The 19445-nt window shown below is 38.1% G+C and overlaps 1 protein-coding gene across 1 annotated transcript in view; it reads right to left on the reverse strand.

Annotated features, from left to right (window-relative positions):
- Window positions 1–824: 824 nt before the first annotated feature.
- The window catches only part of LOC113085552 (zinc finger matrin-type protein 4-like), a 43041-nt gene continuing 24420 nt past the window's right edge, over window positions 825–19445 (reverse strand). The window contains exon 4 of the mRNA XM_026255194.1: window positions 825–2344. Within this exon, the coding sequence (XP_026110979.1) occupies window positions 2323–2344 (22 nt within the window). The 3' untranslated portion in view covers window positions 825–2322. The remainder of the gene's footprint in view (window positions 2345–19445) is intronic.

Below are 19445 nucleotides of genomic sequence, written 5' to 3' on the forward strand. Positions count from 1 at the left end.
CTTTCATAGTTTGCATTTAATATATATTTTTTTCATAATAAATATATCATTTCTAGTCCACAGCATATATTGACCATAAAATATTTTGAAATCCATTTGTAGTTGAAATTGCATTTAATTTCATGGACGCCAAGACTGATATTTGACTTTACACGATCAGAAAAATGCGAAAGACTTAGATGAGGTGAAACAAGAACTGATACAAAGTGATGGATCTTAACAGCCTGAGTTAGTTCTCAAAGATCTGCGCCACTCCACACTTCACATCAAATGAATCACACGTTTGTGTCTGTTATGTCCTTTGTACTGATTCTTTGTGTTTCTGAAGTAGCTTTCAGGTATTATTCGCAAAACCATGTTCAAACTGGTTCCTGTAATCCTGAGTCATTTTACACTGTACCCAACAGCACTGCAAACAATATTTTTATCTTGTTTTCCAGTAAATACCACATCAAAAGTTGCTTTCCAAGTAAATTCATCTTGTAAGGATGTTTAGACATTTTTACTGGAAACCAAGACATCACATACAAATAACAGCCATTCAGTAGTCTAGCTTGCTGTAAATGACATGTTACTTCTTTCAACAGAGACATCCTTGGGGTTAGACTTAAATGTTGTGTCTTCATGTTTTGTAAAAGCCCAAGAGTGTTCAGGATTTCAGCTCAACCACATATTGATCAGAAAACAGCACACAAAAACCTTGTCAATAGATACTTCACAATAATCATCCTGGACTAGCAGTTGAAGGGTGAAACTAAACAATATTGTTGTGTATATCGATTATTTACAAAATATATGTATATATTTTGCATTACTTTACCATACCATGTTAAAACATCTGGCTTGGTCGCTACTGTAATACTCTGATTTGCATAAGTCACACTTTTCTGACCAAGGCCTCATTTATAATATACACATGCTTGATACTAAATGAATTAACGCGATGAACAAACTGACATATATAAAGGCAGAAACGAATGTGAAAAAAAGTCTTCTTTTTTTTTTCGCACTGAATTTTCAGATGACTTTAAGTGATGCAAATGAGTTCCTGCCTGAATAAATTAATTAGTGAGAACGTTTACATTTACATTAATATTCTAATATAAATGACAAATGCTAATTATTATATTTTTTTTATCTGCTTCCAGAAAAAAAGATTCAAAACCTACTGAAAAATAACAAGAGATATTTGGGAAAATATGATTTTGATTCAAATGGTGATGTGCATGTAAACAGGGATAATTTAGGAATCTAAACAGTCTCCTACTAATAAGGATATTTGTGGGATTTTTGTAGGATGCCAAAATAAAGCAGGGTGGATTTGTGAACTGTTTTAGGAATCATAGGAACATTTAGGAAATGTGTTTAACATAAATGAGGCCTCACGTATGTTTTAGTTTTAGTTTAGTAGCTACCATTTATTCTACGATAAAAAGAAAAACACCACTTATGCCACATCAGAAAAGCAAAAAAAATTAATAAAAATAAAAATAAATAAAAGAGAGCTTCCATTCTTAAAACAGCAGGCACTGAGCTCTGGTTTTACAGGCAGTCATTTTGGCATAGATTTAGATAAAGCTCAGAGCCTGGTTCACACATTTACGTCCATGTGAATCATCCATGATTGAGTCAGGGTGAAAAATGCCAACTCTTTGCATCTGGACTCCTTTATATTGATGGCATATTCCATTTGACATCAGTGGTTAAGCAGCATCACAGCTCTATAGGAATGTTCTGTCCTATGCAACACTGACTGTGGTGTGAATAAACAGGATGTGTGTTGGGTCTGTGGTAACAGTGCTCAACTTAGTGCTGAAATATTGTTTTGACCACAGCTGAGAGAGATCTCACTCAAAGGCAGTTGAATTGATTCCTCACTGGCAGCATTCACACACACGTACTCAACAAAATCACTGGAAAAAGGTTGATGATCTCGTTCTGTCACAGGCATGCCAAAGTCAACAACCAAATCAGCGATGTCTCGCTTGAAGAGCAGAGAAAAAGACAGGCCACTGCATTCAAGAGTTTGAAAGGCAAAAATAAAAGTAGCAGGACCACTGCATGTCTGCTCAGGCTGGTGCACTCATGTTACATGATGAATATCACTGGACTGATCATAGGCATCCTTTATGCTCATGGAAGGATGGATGATATTCCCAAAGTAGATTGAACTTTGAGCTTTTGATTGTGACCAAAAAAATATAAAACACTTGACATTTGAGGATCCTCAGGTGTTGTAGGTGAACAATTCCTGTGGCCAAACAAGACGTCACAATTAGTTTGTGTTTGTTTTTCCTCTTCAGCTTCAGTATTTCCAGTTCTTCATTGCTGATGTTGTTTTAAACTGAAAAAGAAAAAAAATATAATATTTGTAACATAGCCAGTTTACTAACTTAAGTATGTTTAAGTAACATTCCTGATTTCAAAATCCTTTTTTTTTTTTTTTTTTTCTGTTACAAATAACTTTTACTAATTAGGTTTTTGCTGGTTCGGTTTTTGATTAGTTGGATGTTGGTATCTGTTTTATTTGTTTTCATTTTGTTTGATTTTGTTTGGTCTGGTTTTGTTTTTGGTCTTGTTTCGCTTGTTTGTTTTTGTTTAAATATTGAGGATTTCTTTTGAACTCAACAAGCTGAAATAGCAGGTTTTGTTCAATACACATTTGTTGAAGCTTTTATATGACTTATTGTTTTTTGTAATCAATGCAAATACACAGTGTGATTAGAGGTAGAAATATTAGGAATTCTATTGTAATTTTCATCTTGACAGAAAAAAATCTTGGTTAAAATGCCTTAATTTGAAACTCCGTAAAACCTGCCAGGCTTGAGGAGAGAGTGTGAGATTGTTTCAGGATGGATATTTCTTGGCTTGCATGTAATGACGCGGTGTAAATATTTACTCTCATCTATCTAATCCATCACAGTAGATAAACTGTTCCAATGAATATTTCCCTTTCTTTCTTCAAACATCAATTTGCACACACAGAGACACCTCTGTGCACACACAGAGACACCTGGCTAATTCTAGCCACCAGGGCTGCCGGTATTAAAATCCAGTGCCTGAGTTCTGTCCTCAAGCCTGTAACAGTGACACAGCTGAACACCTGGGGAAGCTTCAGTCTCTAGGGAGGTCATTCTCAGCACCCTTGCCCAAACAGGACCAAAAATAAGTCTGCTCATCTGCTAGTTTGCCTGTAGAATAACCTTCCCAAACCTGGAGTCTGGCAAACTTGCTGGTCTTATAATCCTTATCTAAGTTGACTACAGAAGACTGACTGAAAATACAGGGGGGAATGAATTGTGCCCGCTGATAACGTTGTTTATTTGAATGCTTGTTTTAGCACCTGATTCAACTAAAGAGATTATGCAAATCAGGTAATTGTGCAAACACTACCACAAAATAAATGCTGATAGCAATTTTTTTTCCTGTCAGTTATAAGAATAACTTCAGATTGTCACTGTGTCAGTACTCGCAGAGGTAAACCTTTGCACTTTATCTGTACCTCTAAAAGTTGCAAATTAGTACAAGGTAGGACTTTTATTACACTATGAGCTGCACAAGGGTAAAATGTAAAAAAAAAAAAAAAAAAAAGGGTACATGTATATTTTTATTTGTTTGACTATAGTTTATGCATTGTCCTGTATCACTTGATCCTAATTTGGCATCATTATAGTTTGATGCTGCCAAGATTGGTAGAAAAAATTAAATTAGTGTCTCTTTTAACATTCTGTTTATCACCAGCCTGAAGTAAACAAATAGTTATAGTGAATTGCACAATGCATTCAGTATTGAGGCTTTTTTTTTTCTTTCTTTCTTTTTTTTTTACTGTGCTTGGTTAAACTGGACTGCAGGTGCCATGCAAATAAGATGCATGAGTTTGGTATTGAAATACTGCATGCTAAAGTGACAGAAGTGTTTAGTCAATTCGCCCACAGAGTTATAAAGAGAATATCAGAGCTGCCATGAGGGAATTGAGTGGCTCAGTTTATTGAGCACAATACAGTGAATAAAATTTGCAGAGTTTCGGCCCCATACCTAACCTAGTTTCTTTGATAGCTCATAAACGAAGACCAATCTTCAATCATTCTGAATGAAAAACAGATTTTAATAGAGCCAGCAATAGAACGAAGCTTTAACTTTCTGCACCTCACTCCTCCACTTATTTTGGATTCTTTCTTAATTCCTTCCAAACATAAGAAATAATTGTCAAACATCTGAGCTTAGTAAGCTAACGGGAGACTGAAATATATGTGTTTAGGGCTAAGTTGAGAAAGAAAGTTAAACAAGAAAGTTAAAAGATAAACAAGGTGATCATTAATGTGCAACTTTGAGATTTGGATTTACTTATGCTAACAATTGCTAAATTTCCCTGCTGAAAACACCAGCTTATCACCAATATACACTATGCATCCAATGTTTGGGGTTTGTAAGGTTATAAAGAAGTCTTATGCCCACCAAGACTGCATTTATTTGATCCAAATAGTAAAACACTATTCAGTGTTAATTTCGTTGACTAAATATTTTCGTCATTATTTTCGTCACGAATATATTTTTGCGGACAAAAACGAAACTAAAACTAAAATAGAAGGCACTGATGGAGACTAAAACTATGACTAAATTGATTGACATTATCGTCAACGAATAAAGGACGAGACGAAAATAGACTGTGACGAAAATCAAATCAGCAGACGGGAGAGATGCGAGGAATGAGCAAAAGAACCGGCAAAACGGAACAGGCGAGACTGCATGAGAGAAGAGAACCAATCCGAGTCTGACTTATTGAGACGTGAAGCGAAGGTTTTCAGTTTTTAAATGAGCTCCCGGGAAGTCGGCATTCGAAGAGGTGATGTCTAAAAGAGCGACAAAATGTCCACAGCTCACTTCACGTTTGACGACGAACAAAACAAAACAAAGCGTAAAGCACGCGGAGCGCTCATTCGTGGCAACACAACCAATTTGAAAAGACATTTACAGACGAGCCACCCGGACATTTTCTCAAATATAATTTCACAACGATGTTCTTTTGTTTATTGAGCTAAGCAAAATTGGAAGACTGCAGTGCGTAGATGTTGTAGCATTAAATATTACGAACTGAAAAGTAATGTAAAATAGCCCCTTCTTCAAGTTAGATGAGAGCACAATACTAATACGTAATATTATGATACATACATTTGATTAATACTAATGTTTAGTATATTTTATAATGTTCTACTTGTTGACGATATCACAAATATTTCTATATTAGTCATGTGAAACGTGAATGTTCACATCCTATTATTATACATACTAATCTAGCAATATTGTAGTATTTAAAACATACAATATTGCTAGACAAATGAATACCTTATAAAATCTTGTTACTTTTTTTATCCACCCAAATATTTACTTTAAATGTATGCACTCCTTGTTCAGCTCAGCTGTAAGCTTTAAGGTCCTGGACCTAACTTTATTTTTCTTTTATTGATGGTCAATTGGCAGCTAATTATTGTTTACATTATCATGACAGTGTTTGTTGCTGCATAAAAGCTTTTGAATCGAAATAAAGGCACAGTTGTGTTGAAATAAAGTTGAATTTGTGTTTTATATATTTTGGTTAAGTTTGTTTCCTATACCAGCTGTAAAAAATTGTCTAGTAAATCTGTTATTGATTTTAGTCTTATTTTAGTCGACTAAAACACCAAGCAATTTTAGTCGACTAAAATAAGACTAAAATTAAAACAAATCAGATGACTAAAACTTGACTAAAACTAAAAAGAATTATAGTCAAAAGACTAAGACTAAAACTAAATTAAAATTTCGTGTCAAAATTAACACTGACACCATTATTGTGAAATATTATTATTAGCAATGAAAATAGCCGTTTTCCATTTTAAAAAGAAAAAAATTTGCCAAAAATGTTATTTGCTCGACATTTTACTCACCCTCAGGCTATCCAAGATGAAGATAAGTTTGTTTTTAAGAGCAGATTTGGAGATATGTACATCACTTGCTCACCAATTGATAATCTGCAGTGAATGGGTGCCGTCAGAATGAGAGTCTAAACAGCTGATAAAGACATCAACGATAATCGACACAACTCCGGTCCAACAATTAATGTTTAATAGAGTGAAAAGTGTGCTTGTAAGAAACAAATCCATCATTAAGACAATTTAACTTTTTTTTTGTCACTTCTGCCTAAATATAAGTTCATAATCCATGATAATGCTTTCTCCAGTGAAAAAGTCCTTTCTCTAGTTGACAATTCACATTTGAAATCTTCAAGAATATATATTTAGAACTCTTTTGGACTGAATTTGTCTCTCTACTGGAGAAAGCAATATTATGGATAAAGGACTTAAAGGACATAAAAAGGCAATTGAATTTTAAAAATTCTGGATTTATTTATTAAAAACATGCAGCTTTTTGCTTCACAAGAAGTTAAATGAATGACTGAAGTTGTTCAGATTACTTATGGATTATTGTGATGTTTGGACTCTCATTCTGACGGCACCCATTCACTGCAGAGGATCCATTTCTGAGCAAGTGATGTAATGCAAAATTTCTCCAGATTTGTTCAAGAAAATTCATCAACATCTTGGATGGTATGAGGGTGAGTAAATCCTTAATTTCTTTTTTTGGTTGAACTATTCCTTTAATATATTAAAAAATGCAATTTACTGTATATCTGTGACAACCCCCCCCCCCCCACCCCCGTTTAATAAGCCTGCAAGATATAACTATAGATGTTTTATCAAAAGATTGTGCTTTATTGAGAAATGCAGTCGCACATGTTTGAATGGTGTGGATATACTCTTTGTGTGTGGTCATGGATTCTGCTGTGTTTAGTTACTCATGGAGACAACCGTCACCTTGGAAACCGTGCCAACCCTGACATCCCAGGTGAAGGGGAACTGCCATCACAATCAGCCATTGCCAAAATGAGTCAGAGGTGTTAGTATGTGAGGGCGCCAGAGGGGTCACGATCCTCTTGTATCCGCTCCAATCCGCTGGAGTGACAGCAGAAGAAAGAGGAACTGACATCAGCCTTCCCCTTCAGCGACGCTTTGAGGCCAGACTCGCTCTGGACGCTCCCGGGTCCCTATTTACATGAGCTTTAAAAAACCCTGTCAGCTGTTGACTCATCTCTTGAGATCCTGGCGAAGTATTGGTGTGCCTTTGGTTTCATCTCTCTGTCTTTGGCTGAGGTTGGACAGCTTGCTGGCCTGCAGAAGAATGCGCTTTATCTTAAGGGCCCTGACATATTGGCAACTTTTTCGAAACTGTGCAGGCTTGTGTCAGGTGAACAGGGTCATTTTAAGTTCAGCAATCAATATTTCATTGAAATCTATGTGTAGTAGTGATGATCTATGGTATATCAAGCTATTTTATATCATTCTAAAGTACAATCATCAATGCACATATTCCCATTTTAATTATGTAAATTTGTTGAAGGTTGAATTATATTTGTTGAATTATTACAATTTTAATGTTTTTTTTTAATTATTTTTATTATTATTATTAATAATGATTAATTGTACATGACTTGTACAATCATAAATATATCTAACTTAACATGTATATACATATACAATGAAACACTGAAATTATTAAATAATTGTATTTAATTTAACTTTTTATATAATACTTTTTTTTTTTTTTCGGAATTTCCACAGTTAAAATAAGTATTTTCTATTTTAAAGTGCCCCTATTATGAATTTATGAAAATTTCATGCAGTGTGTAACACAGCTCCAAGTGAATTTAAACATCCTGCAAAGTTTTAAATCTGAGAGTCCACCTCTTTTAAAGTTATTTGCCTAGTCCAAATACTCAAACTTGTGGTCTTTGAACTTGATCACTTGAATATTTTTATGATATATTTCCTGTATTCGGCCCAAGTGTTCAAGTGTGTGTACTACTTTTCATTACCTGATGGGACACACTTATAGTGTTGTAAAAACACAAGTTTAATTGTTTATTTGCAATATTTTGCATTTTAAAATAAACTTAACAATGTCTGTTCAGTAGTCCCTAATTAACAGGCGACACAATTAAATTTCTGGTGCTTCTAATTTAGTGGTAAAAAGCAGCTGCAAATGATGTACAAAATAAATATACTCACCTTTGCACCATTAAAATGTAAAGCACTTTCTTTTACTACCAAATTATATGTAATATTTAATTATTATTAATATTTAACTTACATTGGAAAGGTTTCTATGAACCCTCGCGACCTTGGCAAAAAGTCTCGCTATTTATTTCCAGAACATGATGCTTGATGGGATACACTAATCTTGAATACTGCTCTCGAGTAGCATTTGAGATAGTGTGGATTAAGTGTGAGTTCAGGGCACTGCACTTCAGCGTTTTTAAGACCTGGTACAGTCTTGTGAAACGAGTCCTTTTTAAAATGAACCCCAAGCCATTTCATGTTGACGTCAATATGAAACCTGCCCACTTGTTGGTTTTTTCACGTTGGTTTGAATGAAAATGCAAATTCATTCTTTGCCATTAGATGCCTTTGGATCAGTAAAAATAGTGGTTTTCCTGGTAACGCTGTACACAAAGCAGCACTGCACTTACAAACGCTGCTTTATCAGGCATTACAGGCAAGATGTAATGAAAATGAAACCAATCAGACCAATCACCGCAGATTAGCATCACACAAGCCAGGGGTTTGGAAAAATGAATAATTGAACGAATCTTTTGGGAGTCGTTGAGCAAGTAAGGTAAAAATAAATGCATATTATAAGACAATGAAAGTGGTTTTAGACCTTGTATACATTAACCTGTTGTTGGAGACTCCAAAAACCAAAATATGAATCTTTCATTTCTCATATTGAACACAGTTAAAATGTTTGTGAGAATGTGATATTTTTTTTTCAGTATTTCTCAGGATACTCTTCAAAGAACAACATTTAAATTTAATAACATTTAAAGTTAATAGTTTAAATTGAAAAATAATTTAATAACTTAATTTAAAAGTCTTCAGTGTAACATTTCACTAAAGATCAATTTAATGCATTATTTCTGAATAATTGTGTGTATGTCTGTATTTATTTATTTCCCAAACTTTTCAGGGACAGGCCACGCAGAATTCCACTCCATTATGCAGTCTTTATTTGGATGCCATTTTCATTGCACAAAAAGTGACCAGTTTAACCTTAGTTGATACTGAGTTTATTGGTGCGTGGGCACAGGGAGAAAAGTTTGAAAGTAATTGGAGAGAAATCTTACTGGATCATTTAGCATCTCAAATTATAGTTTATCCTTCATGCTTCTCTACCAGCACAAATTTTAAGTGTTGCATGCTGGGCCGAGAGGAAAACAAACCCTGAGGAGGGCCTGTGTGAGCTAGACCACTTTGGCTTATTTTCCTCTGTACCCCACCTGAAAGTGAAATATTTAGGCTATGAATATGAGTGCAGTTGCACAAGTGCTGAAAGGCAATATCATGGAAGACAATATGATGGTACTTCTGTTAGATGCTTCCCTTGGGTTGACAACATATGTTTGTGAAATATGCATTGTATGCATTTTTTACCTCAAAAATAGACAGTTCAGCCTTGACCAGGGTGGCATAGACAAATCAAGAGATACATAATGTGTCTCATGTAACCTAAAAAATAGGTTTAGTGTATCTTCATTATTCACTACCTGTTAGGATACTACTAATACATTTAAATATAGAGTCCTGAAGCATACTGCACCATTTAGCATCTCAAAACAGCCATTTCAGCTTCTATTCCTCTTCTGAAATGAACAATCTAGGCGATTACTGAAAGACACTATCAAGGAATGCAATACATGATGGTACTGCCCTCCCTAGTGAACACTAACACGCACTCTCTCGTTTAAAGTGTATTTACATACTAGACCTAACAAGGTGTGAAATCCAAGCCTTATTGCTCAGCATCCTGAGGAATCTTTTTCGTAATCACACTGAAAAGAACCACTTCTAATATCCAGTGTTCTCATAAACTAACTCATGCATCATGAGTAAATGATGAAACTAAGGGAATTTGAGTTGAACTGTTTGCTAATGTGTCTCAAATCCATTATGAGGTTAGGAAGCACTCATCTCTCCGTTACAAAACTGAAATATGCCAGCTTTTATGGCACTATTAAGAAGCATAATTCAAGTCATAACTAGGATTTTACTAAGTGGGATTTAAAAGGGTCTCTTCCAAGAGAGTTAGGAGAAGCTATTTTTAAAAGATTTAACTATGTTTTAACTTTATGAATGCTAGCGATGTATACAATCTTAAAAATGACAATTTGCAGTCTCATGCTCATTTATCACATTTAAAAGATGAAAACATCTCAGATATTGTGCTACTAAATACAACGTCTCTGTATTGCAAGGTTTGCAAGACTTCTAAAATGCAGCAGGAAAGTTGAGAAAGCTGAAATAGAAAACAACAGTATTACTATGAAATGTAAATTTTTGTAAGTGTAACAGTCTTCAATGTCTTGCTTTTTTTTTTTTTCAGCAACCCAAAAAAGCATCTTAGAAACTTTTGAATGGCAGTGGACAGTTAGAAATGCAGTAAAACAATATTATATATATATATATTTCAGGTATGGGCCACTAAAATTATGCTCTTAACATGGATATTATTTTTTTAAAGATTTTAATTATGCTTCAACTTGATGAATGCTATAGATGAGAGCTTCAAAATGTCCACTTTCATGTTCATAAATCACATTTTAAAGTTGAAAAAATTGAACAGATATTTGAACTACTAAAAACAACTTTTCTTTAAAAGTGGCATATGTATTTTTTTTTACTTTACTAAAGCATAAAAATACCAAAATATATTTGCAGACATAAAAGAACATGCTAAATTCACATTTTACAAAAAACAATGCTACTTTAAAATGTGCATTCTGTGTCATTTTTACATGAAAAAATTGCACAGATATTACACTGCTAAAAGTAACTTGTCTTTAATGCAAAGCCAGTAGTTTTGCGAGACTTCTAAGATGCAGCAGGAAAGGCTGAAAGAGCTGAAACGCAATAGAGGAAGGCAGTCAGATTAAAGACCCACAATTGCCCCCACTGAAGGACGGGAAGAGAAATGTGTTTTTACAGCCAGCCTCTCTTTATGCCTGTGCTGCGCTGGGAACTAATCCCCAGTGACTGTCAGCCGAATACTCGTCACCCCACTAAAGCTCTTTACACGACTGCACGCGCATCCAGCAGGAGCCTCGTCCACATCAGCTGCTGTCCCTTCGTCCCCTGGAGACGGGGTGATTTAATCCCCAAAGCCACTCTCTCTCGCCCGGCACCCAGCGGCACATTAGACAGCTCATTCCTCAGTTATATAAGAGCAAGATGAGATGAAACTCATTCCTGCCTGTCCATCATGAGCAATCTTCTCTGTGAATGAGTTCCTGCTCCCCTGGAGTGAGCCAGGTGAACTCTGAGGCCAGAAACATAGTTGATGCTAGAATGCAAATGCAGATGTGAATATGTGACCAATCAAGCATGCAGTTGTTTTGTGCATACTTACAGATAAGACAATTAATAAAACAGAAAATTATTATTATAATTTGGTCTATAATTTGGTTCTTGACATTAATATTTTATATGGCATGGTACCATACGATAAAATTATTATTAATTATAAAATTAGTATTATAAGTAATAACAATAATAATAATAATTCGTATTTTTATAGCACCTATTAAGAACCCACGGAGGCTTTGCAAAATAATACAAGCAATTGGCATGTTAATGAACTACTATTAGTTAATTTGTTTATTTATTTCTTTAAGCCGTATTGATATATATATTTACAAAAGTTTGGGCAATTTGTGGCCAACAAAAAAACACAACAAACTTTTTTAAAAGCTACATTTTAAATGGCAATTAAAATTTTAGCACTAAAATTACAATCACATAAAGTAATATAAAATAAATATGTTAAATTTAATATATATTTTTATTTAGACACACACACACATATTTACATATATGATGTGTATATATATATATATATATATATATATATATATATATATATATATATATATATATATATATATATGCTATCAAACGATTAATCACAATACATTTTTTAATTTATTTATTTTAAGTAAATTTTATGTTTATTTTAAGTTATTTTTGTAAATTTTTCCCGGGATATTCATATAACAAGAAAAAAAATCTAAATATTTATTTGAATATAAATCAACCCCTGGAAAATAAGTCACCGAAGCTAAAGAAACACCCCGTTGTGTTGCATCATAGTTTTCTTACATTTTTTTTTTAAAACAGCAATGTGAAATTTGAGCTTGCATAGCTAGAAGCATCTGTGTTTGCATATCTTGTGTACTGAGTCCTCAGTGGCATATAATGGCTTATTGTAACACTCTTATCCCAATCCCGACAAGACACTGTGTCGTTTTTTGTTATGGGCTGAAAAGCCTGAGCTTGTCTTGTCTCAACAGATCAGCTCTGTCCCACCAGAACACAGCCCTGGTCTCCTGGTTTCCTCTGAGGAATGCGACTGCGGTTGTGGAGAGTGATTAAACAGGTAGAGGGATCCCAATGAGCTGGAACCTCCTATCTTTGTCATGATTCTGCCCTCGTGTCCTTGATTTTTCCTAGTCTTGAGGCAGGATCATGACAGACCCGTGTTTTGTGTACAAGCGCATGGCCTTGTCTTTGGGCCATGTGCTTGTGTTGTCTCGTTCCCTTGCCCCGCCCCCCTTGTTATCCTAGTCGTGTCGTGATTGTCCCATCTGTAACACCTGTCGTGTCTTAATTGTTCCCCCTATTTAGATCTCCTAGTGTGCTCTGTCCTGCGTCGGTTCATTGTGTTTCTCAGATGTGTTCTACTTATGTGATCGTGTGTGAGATTGTGCTGTACCCTCTGAAGTCCTTGTATTACCGTGAGTGTTTGTAGTTAGTGTCAAGAGTTTGTTTGTCTTATCAATCCTGCCCTGTTAAGTTGTTTAGTTCCTGCCCTAGCTGTTGTTTTCCCCCTCGTGGGTTTTGTTTTCCCCTTTTTGTATTTAATAAACCCTTTGTGTTGAGAATCCCTGTCTGCACCTGAGTTCCTCCCTTACCAATACCTGACAGAATGAACCGACCACAAGGGAACTCAGCAGACAGGAGGCAATACTGGATGTTGTCAGCCAGCAAGCGAGATTGTTTTGAGGGCTCTCGCCTTGTGGTGTTCCGGGGGACCAGGGGAGGTCGTTCCGGAGCGAGCGGGCGAGAGGAGGAGCCCCAGAGGTCCCCACCTACCCAGCTGCCAACGGTTCTAGAGGGTCGTATCCTGGCCGTGGCCACTCTGGGGGATCAGGCACATCCCTCACCGAGTCCTGAGGTGCCTCCCACACCCGTCGGTCTCCCCGGGAAGCGAGGGAGACGGTTATCGTGGGAGTCTGCCTCGGAATTGTCGGAGTCAGCCCTGCCAGAGACCGAACTCCCCCAACCCGCCTCTGACCCAGCTGTGGTCTCTGCACCGCGCCCAAGGAGGAAGAGGAGGAAGAGGGGGCCTGCCGGTCCTGTGACCCCGTTTCCTCCCGTGCCAGCAGCGGAGAGCGCTGGCGTGCCCGTGCCAGCAGCGGAGAGCGCTGGCGTGCCCGTACCAGCAGCGGTGGGCGTGCCCGTGCCAGCAGCGGAGAGCGCTGGCGTGCCCGTGCCAGCAGCGGTGAGCGCTGGCGTGCCCGACCCAGCAGCGGTGAGCTTGCCCGAGCCAGCAGCGGAGAGCGCTGGCGTGCCCGAGCCAGCAGCAGTGAGCGTGCCCGAGCCAGCAGCAGTGAGCGTGTCCGAGTCAGCAGCGGTGAGCGCTAGCGTGCCCGAGCCGGGAAAGAAAGCTGTATGCAAGTCGGCAGTCGTGAGAGCGGAGGAGAGAGCCGCGGCCGACTCTGCAGCAAAGACTCTTGTACAGTCGGTTTCATCTCATAAGGAGATGCCAATTGTCCTAGCTGCTAAAGCATTTTCTGATTATTTGTCCCGTCTTGTCCAAATTTTAGAAATCCCCGTCAGTCCTGTCTTGTCCCCTGACCCTGTCCCCAGAAGTCCTAAGTGTCCAGCCGTTGTCTCCCCGTGTCCTGTTGATGTGGCCCCGTGTCCTGTTGATGTGGCCCCGTGTCCAGTAGATGTTGTCTCCCCGTGCCCTGTCGTCGCCCCGTGCCCTGTAGATGTAGTCGCCCCGTGCCCTGTAGATGTAGTCGCCCCTCGTCCTGTTGATGTAGTCGCCCCTCGTCCTGTTGATGTTGCCCCGCGTCCCGTAAGTGTTGCCCCGCGTCCTGTGTCTGCTCCTGTCAGTTATCCCGAGAACCCTCCCCGCCCCTCACCACCCAGACCTGCCCGTACCCCCCGTCGTCAGCCTTCGTCCTGTCCTCCTAGGATTCCTACCCCACCCACCCGCCCTGGTCTGTCCCCCATGAACTTTGTGGTCCCGCCCCCTCCCCTTCCCTGTTTGTTTTTTTTGATTTGTCACCCCAACCCTGCCGTTGTGTACTCATGTTTGCCTTTGTTGTTATTTGTCATGTCCTGTTGGTTTGTGTCTGTGTCCCAGTCTGTCATGTCAGTCGTGTCCCGTGTTTGATGTTCCCTTGAGGAGCGTCTGGAAGCCGCTCCTTAAGGGAGGGGTTCTGTCATGATTCTGCCCTCGTGTCCTTGATTTTTCCTAGTCTTGAGGCAGGATCATGACAGACCCGTGTTTTGTGTACAAGCGCATGGCCTTGTCTTTGGGCCATGTGCTTGTGTTGTCTCGTTCCCTTGCCCCGCCCCCCTTGTTATCCTAGTCGTGTCGTGATTGTCCCATCTGTAACACCTGTCGTGTCTTAATTGTTCCCCCTATTTAGATCTCCTAGTGTGCTCTGTCCTGCGTCGGTTCATTGTGTTTCTCAGATGTGTTCTACTTATGTGATCGTGTGTGAGATTGTGCTGTACCCTCTGAAGTCCTTGTATTACCGTGAGTGTTTGTAGTTAGTGTCAAGAGTTTGTTTGTCTTATCAATCCTGCCCTGTTAAGTTGTTTAGTTCCTGCCCTAGCTGTTGTTTTCCCCCTCGTGGGTTTTGTTTTCCCCTTTTTGTATTTAATAAACCCTTTGTGTTGAGAATCCCTGTCTGCACCTGAGTTCCTCCCTTACCAATACCTGACAATCTTGTTCCAGGCAGCCCAAGGGATCGATAGTAGGAGAGGAGGGTCTAAACATCAGCACGAAGGTCTCCCATTACACCTTTCTCATCTAATCAATCAGCATGACTGTTCAAGCATCCTGCCATCCTCCTCCTCCTCCTTCTGCAACCTCATTCTCTTGCCGTCTGCTTTCATCCTCTATTTCCATTTTTGTCACAGGGTGAGACAAAGGTATCTTCACTCACATTATCGTCACACCCAGAAAATGGGTCAGCGAACACTGAATCCTGAGCTCTCACGTGCCCAGTCCTTACCATCTGTAGTAAAACGCCACACTCTCAGCAGTCCTGCTCTCGCCTGCACTAAATCACTGACTTATCCAACCGCTGGCCACGTTCTACAAATCTCTTTAATAGTGCTGACGAGCAAACAGAGCTCAGGTGAAAGCCACTCGAGTAATGTAGCGAGGCCGGAGCCGGCCTGCCTGGAAGATAAAGGATGTGTAATCACAGCAGGCCAGACCTGTGCGCTCCTGAGCTGTAAAAGAGATAAGAAAACACTAGCGGGAAGAAAAAAAAGCAGAGAGCGCTGTGACGATGAGTGGACTGGAGCGCCAGATATTTGCACTCCTTGTTCAAAGTGTTCTGTAATCACTCCGCTCCAGCTCCGCTTCAGGTTTTCTACATTGCGTGTCTCTGTGCTCAAGGTGAGAGAAATTTCAGGTGTGAAGCTCCATTCACACCAAGGATGTTAACTATAACGATAAGTATATAATCGTTGCAATGGCATGAGGAACGGGAAGTCTGCACCACAACTAAAATGACACAGAGGAACAATTTATTTGGACTCGTTTTCAGATTTTAGTTGATGAATAAAAACAATGACAGCCAATCAAAATCCACCTGAGATTGAGCTTTTGAAGAGGCAGAAGTCCACAGGAAAGTCCTTTATGTTGTTTTCAAAAATACCATTAACTTAGAAAATAATTTTAGATATATATATATATATATATATATATATAATTTTTTTTATTTATTTTTTATTTATTTATTTGAATATCAAGGTTTTCCAAGGGAATTACGAAATATAATGTCACTTTATGTCACTGAGATCACATCTCATTTTTTTTTTTTTTTTTATAAATTTTATTTTGTTGTTTGTTTTTAATTTGTATTTTTATAATATTTTAACAGACTACACATCTGAAAACAGAGAGTAGCTTGGTTTCCATATCACCCCAATTCATTTGATTTATGCAGTATTTTATTATCTGTGGACTCGAGAAAAAAAAAAAAAAAAAAAAAAAAAAAAAAAAAGGAAAAGTCCACACTAGCCGCATTTCCACTGCCAGGCCAGTGCGAGCCAGGGCTTAAAATGGGCCGGACGGGGCTAATAGCCTCGGGCCAGTAGCACCGAGGCCAGAATAGGGCACCGTTTCCACAGTTGGTGCTGAAGCTCCACTGCGCGTCACTAAAACACGCCTCTCAGGAACAACGTCACGCAACCTCATCATTTCACCGACAAAGAAAAGTTATCAGAAAACTAAGAAATAAGTCACTGCAAACTAGCGCAATCACACACGAACATAATAAAAGCGGCCGTTTTTTTGCATGCTTTGTTAAATATTCAAATTAAAAAGCATCAATGTTTTACTATAAGTGATACATTGAGCATAATGAATTAATTTAGAATGAATGATAATATCTCTATTTTTATGAAAGCTCCCGAACAAAAAACATAATATTATAAGAAGCTGATGTCACATTTACAATGTTTACTGTGGTAATGTTAATATCTATCGTGGATAGTCTTTTTACATCGCTTATAAATATTTCTGCCTTGTATGGTGATAATAATCCACATCGGATCAAGTTATTTCAAATTTCTTGAGTTTTGAGCTCAAGTTATTTTAAAAAGTATTTAATACTGCAGTTATAGCTGTTATCTTTCTGAAATGATCCGCAGCGCTGAGCTCTCCAGATGCGGAGAAACTCCGCCTTTGTTCATAACCACTCCTCTAGCCCCAGCTGGCCCGCTTTGGCCTAAGGTTTTCATCAGGCCAAAAAACCCTGGCCGTTGGAAACGAGGCTACTGACTATTTGGCTGTCTCTGCACCTGTGTACATCTGTCTTTGATCTTTACTGTACATTTTGTATTTTTTATCGTTTTCTGTCCATTAATAATAAAAGTATGTTTATTTTCCCACTCTGGCAACTACTACTTTGCCACTGTTGCATAATGGCCCGTTAAAATGACATGCACAGCTGTATCAGAGTGATCCTGGAGCAAGAGAAAACACAGGCGCTTTGCCTTTCAAACAATTCACTCCTTGCTCCAGGCTAAATCATGCAACTCCTCTTCCACGCTTCTACTCTTTACTGCTCATATACTCTAGTGGGTGGAGAGGGGATCCAGTAAAGAGGATGTGCTTTCAGCTCCCAAACACGTGTTTAACTCTTAACCTGACTTTCACCTGCAGAGCACATCCAACTGGCAATCCAACAACTGAAACGCATGACAGAGTTTAGACTGAGGCAGTAGCATCCATTTTCACCTGCTGTTTTGATGGAGAATATTAGAGGGAGGGAATGTTATAGATGAGCTGGAGTCTGCAACTGCAGGAGGAAATGAACTGAAATCAGAGCACTTATTGTCTGTTTTGGAGACCACAAGTTCCTTAGGTAACATACTTAACGTGCAACTCTTATGAGCACAATGCATCTAAGAAGCATCCTGTTGGAAAGAAAATCGCAAATTAGGTCACTTCAGTGTATCAGTTGTTTCTAATAGACCACTGAGACTAAATAAAGAGCAAACGGAGACTGTTTAAATATCCTGCTTCTCAAACCTTTCACTTCAGTGAAACACACCACTAATTTCACTTGTGTCCTTTAAAGCAGGTATTTTCACACTTTTTAATGCTGATCCTGTTTTATTCCTCTATTTTTTCCAGATTATATTTTTATACATTATAATATTAATATTATACAATTAATATGGATATACTCATGCATAGTAATATATATATATATATATATATATATATATATATATATATATATATATATATATATATATATATATATATATATATATATATATATTTTATTATTATTATTATTTTTTTTTTTTTTATTATTATTTTTTTTAACTGCAATATTATTACAATTTAAAATAACTGTTTTCTATTTTAGTACATTTTAAATTGTAATTTATTCCTTTCATGGCATCAGCAGCCATTATTGCAGTCTCCAGTGTAACATGTTCCTTAAGAAATCATTTTAAAATGCTAATCTGACGTTGAGGTAAACTTTTTTAATTATTACTATCAGTGTTGGTAACAGTGGTGCTTAATATTTTTTGTGCAATTTATGAGACACCTTTTCAAAATTCAAAAATAGAATGAATAGAATGCTCAAAAGTAATGGCATTTATATACTCATTCCCACCTAATCTGACTCACTCCGCACCCTCAAAAATGTTTATGCGTTCTTAAAAGTCAAACACAGAGCCTTGTTAAATATGTATGCAGCTCTAATTGTATCTTAGTGCTTGTCTCATATGTTTCTATTTTTGTGGGTCCTAGGAGGGAGATGTGTGCGTTTTGAAACCAGTACTGTGTGGTTGTTGCATCTTGGCTGACGTGTTGTGGTTGAGTGAGAGTTTGGGTGTTAGCGGTATGACTCAACTGAGTTAGCGTGACGCTACAGAAAATGATGGCCCAAGCCTCAGTGGCAGAAAGAGAGTGGCATTATGCTTTTAGAGGACGCAGTGGGAGTGGGACGCAGATGTTAAACCAGTCAGTCTTTCTCCAGCGGTGCACCCTGGAGCTCTAGAGAGGGTGACACTGGCCAGCGGCGGGTAAGCACTGCTAACACATTCTGTCAGCACAGCCTGGCGTGACCCTGTACCACAAGCTCTCTGGTCACAGTGAAGTGAGACAATCACTGGCCACCAACTGCGCTTCAGACAGTATCATCTGTCTGTGGCTGATTATAACAACCTGTCTGGCAGTCTGCAGGGGTCAGAGGTCAGTGCTGGGGACAGTGAGTTACTGCATCATCCACTCTGGTAAATCAGAGCCGGAAAGATGTGCAGACAATCACAGGGTTCTTTGAGGATGTAAGAGCACAGCTTGAATCAAACTGCTGCTCATTATCTGCCATATCATTATCCCTAAATTTGGAGTGTGCTAAATGTGCATTTGAAGAGACAACGATTTAGATCCTGAAGTGTTGAAAATGCAGGTCTGAGTGCAGAAGAAGAAACATTCACACATACTGATTGTATTGATTGAGGTTGCTGAGTGGCTGCATTGTATTACTAAAAAGTAACATTTATTTATTTATTTATGTATTTATT

The sequence above is a fragment of the Carassius auratus genome, unplaced genomic scaffold (genome assembly GCF_003368295.1).
Source record: "Carassius auratus strain Wakin unplaced genomic scaffold, ASM336829v1 scaf_tig00041830, whole genome shotgun sequence".
Lineage (NCBI taxonomy): Eukaryota > Metazoa > Chordata > Actinopteri > Cypriniformes > Cyprinidae > Carassius > Carassius auratus.